Raw genomic sequence first — 4,847 nt, 5'->3', positions numbered from 1 at the left:
ATATATAGATATATATATAGATATATATAGATTAGGTATCATATATTGTAACTTTACCTTTTTAGCCTCTTCTATAAGTACAAGTGTGCCGCTCCAGGCTCTATATAACCTAGCTTGATGTAATATCAATCACGGTAACAAAATTACTTTCCTTTGTTCTCTTCTTCAAATTTCTCTCCTCTAACTCTTCTCAGGAGAATTCAAAAGTTTGCAGTTGTAGAAGGTAACTGTGCTGATCAAGCACACATTGTGCAGGCGCTGGAAGAGAGCCCAATTGACTGGCGTTGTAGTGAACGGTGGTAAACGTTGGAATTGACAAGGCAGATAGAAATGCTAGGGATTATTAACAAGGTTATTTTGATTTATTCTTGGAAAATTTACATATATACCCTTCAATTCTTATCTATTTACATGCCTTAAAATTAAACTTTCATACATACATTTATAATACTCTGACGTTATAAACCTGAAAAAATGGATTTCACTTTTCAAATATTATTTATAGTGGTATTTTTGCTTTTATATTGAAAATTTATGTTTTATGCATATAAATATGAAAGTTTAGGTGCTAAATATGTAATAATATAGGAATACGTGAATTCCCTTTTATATTTTATAAAACTTGCTGTGTTCGATATATAAATATGAGTATCAAGTGATATGCATTGAAATCCACTTAATCTTTTGTACAATACCCTTAAATTCCGACCTTGCTGTATTCTTCTTGTGTTAATGTTGGTGCTTGCCATCGTTGTGAAATGCACAAGACTTGATTGGTTGTGAAATTTAGCCAATGTGGCAACTCAATCTGAACCTGATTTGACAAATCCAGGTTTGGGCTGACTAGAATAATTTTCTGGGTTTGTCCTAACCCGTTTAATTTTTAGCGTCCAGTTTGGGTTGAACCACCAACCTGAAAATGATCCACCAAGCCTAAATTGATTGGAACTCGGATCTATCCTCATTTAAACCCGAATAGTTGTTATTCTTTATGTTAAACAGGTTATAAAGTCGGGTTCAGGTCGGCGGGATGAAGGCGGGTTGAGATTGTCAACCCGTATAATATTCGGGTTTCTGGTCGGGTTAGTTTCGAGTCGGACCCGAACTGACCTTCTAACTTGAGTTGACACCCCTAACTACAAGCTTGTTTATTAAACTTCCATACTGCTTTCAGTTTCAGAAAAAAAAGTATTTATTCGTTTGATAACTATTTGGTTGTGCTTTTTTTAAAATGCTTTTGAAAATCTCCATTTTCTTGATATTTCGGTACGATATTCTTATTAAACTTTAAAAATTTGTTTTTTTTGAAACAGCTTTTTAATTGACTCTTTTAAAAGAAAAAAACTAAATCAAACGAAGCCTACATTTATGTACTCTGGCTTTTACCGAAAGACTTTCATTTGGCTCCATATTTTGCGGTAGTTTATCTTAAAAATTTTGATGTATAATGTTCGTATGCAGAGTAAATATTTTGTATTTTATTTGAGATTGAAGTTTTATATGTACGATTAATCTACTCTCTAGTTTATTTACGCACAAAATTGCTTGTTGGGATTTATTTTACGTGCTTGCAAATGCAGTCAACCAAACAACTCATAAACTAGAATTATTTCTTTTGAAATTTAATTTCTAATGATGGTCTTAGGATAATCATTCGTGATTTTTCTGGGTTTCTAAGATTAGCTTTTATATCTTGAAATTGACTTAATTATTGTAGATTAGATTCTCTTGGTAACAAATATTTTTTAAAGAAGAGAGTCACTAAATTTTGGCATGTATGAGGATAAAGTTTACAGATTTGTTTGTAAGCATTGGATGATTTATTTTCTTTGTTCTTGTTCATGCAATAAATTGATTCTACGGCACAAAGAGGCCTATTTTGTTCCATCTTGACACAATTTTGATGTTTGTCTATATATTTGTAAACATTGTCTCTTCTTCTTCTTTTTAGTTATGAATGTAACTGAGGCATAGATCTTACCTGTCTTCCTTGGTTTGAAGATGGCCAAGAGGAAGATGATGTTGGAAGATAACATTTCATTCCTGTCTTCTTATTTTTCCACGTGGAGTATAGATCTTATGGCAAAGCAAATAACTACCTCAACTTGACCATGCATTTCCTTGTGTAACTATTTTTTTCTCTCATGGATTCTAGGCATTTTTCTTAACCTGTATATAATATTGAATAATGGATATTCAAATTAATAAGCATATCTGTCCTACTAAAAATTATATGAAAATCTTAATTAATCATTTGGTCTTTTAGCTGTGAGAATAAACAATATATTTAAAGATGACTTAGTTATGTCATCTTCCTCGGTTGTTACAGTGCTTTGGGGTTTTCAACGCCCCTTGCTTCGAACTCAGAAACATCTATTTGTTACGTAAGCCTAATTTTAAGAACAAAATAGGCGTTGCTTCTTCCTGCTTTATGACTTATAATCACATACTTATCGTATATCCGTTGACACATCATATATAGCTTTGATTTTTAGTTTAAATTGGTTTAATTGTTGCTCTGCATTTAACTTTGAAACCTTAAATTTTAATTTTTGTTAAGTGATAAAAACCTTGATGCTGAATCATTGTTTGCATGATCTATTTTTGTGCATATGACATTTTTTTTCCTGTCCAAATATGCAGATTCATAAGTCAAGCATGTTTTATTTATATTCATTACTGATTCCTTGGTAGATTAGAAGATCAAACATGCATGAAGTATCATAATTAAAGCTCATTACTCTATAATCGGTATACATGTACATTTTTCTACAAATCTTTCCTGCAGATTTCGAAATCTAGCAGAATCTTCACCTAATTGGTTCGGCACGATTCTAGTTATCTTATTGATAGAATTAGGATTACATTTATCTGTTTACAGCTCCATTTTTAGAGCTTCAGTCATACGGGTATGCATTTTTTATGTCTTTTAAGCTTTTATTTTTTGGATGTATTTACATACAATCCACCGAATTCTTATGTATTTACATGTCTAACACCTAAGTTTTTCTTTTTACATTTATACTACACAAATCTTTCATATTACATAAACCATATCACTATTTTAACTTTTCAAAAGCGAAATACACCTTTTTATGCATAGATAAGGTTACCGATATATGTGTATATACATCTACCTTTTTTTGTCTTAGTTTTAAACATTCATTCAGGATATGCCAGAAAAGATCTTTGAAAAGGGAACATCTGTGGAGGTTAGCAGTGATATTGAAGGTTTTCATGGAGCCTGGTTCCCAGCCACAGTTGTCAAATCAGTTAGCAATAAGTTCCTTGTGGAGTACAGAGATTTAACAACCGATGATGAGACTGTGCCATTAAAAGAAACTGTTGATTCTCTGCACATCAGGCCTGCACCTCCTACCATTCCAGCACCAGGAAAATTCAGGCATCTTGAAGAAGTTGACGCTTATTACAACGATGGATGGTGGATTGGAGTTATCTCTAATGTTATTGATGATTCAAGGTACACTGTTTACTTCAGGACTTGGGGCCAAGAGATGGAATTCAGGTGTGAAGACCTGCGGCCTCATCATGATTGGATCTGTGGAAGATGGTTTCAGGCTTCCCAGGTTTGTCTTTAGTTCCTCTGTTCTTTTTTGAAACAAAGTTTTATAAACTGTTTATTTATGATATTTGTCATTTTTTTTTATAAAGAATGGTGGAATACATGTTGGCCACCTTAAGTCTATTTGTTGAGAGCTTAGGCTTCCAACCAAGATTAAATACATGGGGTGTGCCCACAAAATAGGGGGGGTATTTACATACATTCCACCCAATTCTTATGTATTTACATATCTAACACATCAACTTTACTTTTTACATCTATCCCACCCAAATCTTTTATGTATTATAAAAATACCACTATTTTAACTTTTACAAAGTGAAATGCACCTTTTCATGTATGGTTAAGGTAGCATGTATGTAAAAATTAGAGTTTAGGTGTTAGATATGTAAATACATAGGAATTGAGTGGTATATATGTATATCTTCCAAAAAAATGATGGAATAGTTACCTTTAGATAAAAAAATACTATGTAATTTCTATTATTAATAGAAATGGCAAGTACTGCGGACTTATCCATCACATACCTCTAATCGATGAAGACTTTAATTTATAATCATTTGTTGTGTTGATTTCTAAAACTTGGTTTGATGTTTTATGCTCTTTCTTCTTGCTAAAGTCTTCAAATCTCAAGGTTTCTGAAAGCAATCACTGTAACTTTTTGCAGGGGTTGGAGTTGTAATATTGGAGATGCCATCTCTTGATGATCTCAGAGAATTCTGCTTCTTTTTAGATTTTTGACAGCAAATGCATGTTTTAATCTGCTAGCTGAGTTGTGGCCGTTGGAAGTCTTATCAATGCAAAATCGACACAATATTGACCATTTAAAATGAAATTATACTAAATTAGTCTCGAATTTGACCTAAATGGTTGTTTTGCGAATGTTAAATGGGCGCGCTAGTTATATTCTTTTTAGATTTTTGAACTAATTTAAAATTCAGTTTGGTTTTGTGTAAAGTTTCGAATTGGGTTAATGTTGAGTCAGACCCAAATTCAGCTTACAAACCTGAATTGATATTCGCTAATATCGTAAACATTTTATAATAATCCTAAATCCTTCATCATTATTTCTTCATCATTATTACGATTAGGGCTGTCAAAACGGCTCGTTATTCGTGAACAGCCCTTCATCATTATTATGATTAGGGCTGTCAAAACGGCTCGTTATTCGTGAATAGCTCGTGTTTGGCTCGTTAAGAAGCTCGTATTTGGCGTGTTAGCTAAGTTAAAGAGCCAAACACGAACAAGTTGTTCGTGTTCGGCTCGT

At 32.6% G+C, this 4,847-nt stretch overlaps 1 protein-coding gene across 1 annotated transcript in view; it reads left to right on the top strand.

Annotated features, from left to right (window-relative positions):
• LOC110021756 (DUF724 domain-containing protein 3-like) overlaps positions 1-4,472 on the top strand; it is a 9,930-nt gene extending 5,458 nt beyond the window's left edge. The window contains exons 2-3 of the mRNA XM_020720374.1: positions 3,171-3,587; positions 4,248-4,472. Of these exons, the coding sequence (XP_020576033.1) occupies positions 3,171-3,587; positions 4,248-4,262 (432 nt within the window). The 3' untranslated portion in view covers positions 4,263-4,472. The remainder of the gene's footprint in view (positions 1-3,170; positions 3,588-4,247) is intronic.
• The last annotated feature ends 375 nt before the right edge of the window (positions 4,473-4,847 follow it).

The sequence above is a fragment of the Phalaenopsis equestris genome, unplaced genomic scaffold, assembly GCF_001263595.1.
Source record: "Phalaenopsis equestris unplaced genomic scaffold, ASM126359v1 Scaffold000141, whole genome shotgun sequence".
NCBI lineage: Eukaryota > Viridiplantae > Streptophyta > Magnoliopsida > Asparagales > Orchidaceae > Phalaenopsis > Phalaenopsis equestris.
Note: the sequence above shows the minus strand (reverse complement) of the source record. Positions and strands in the feature narration are given on the sequence as shown.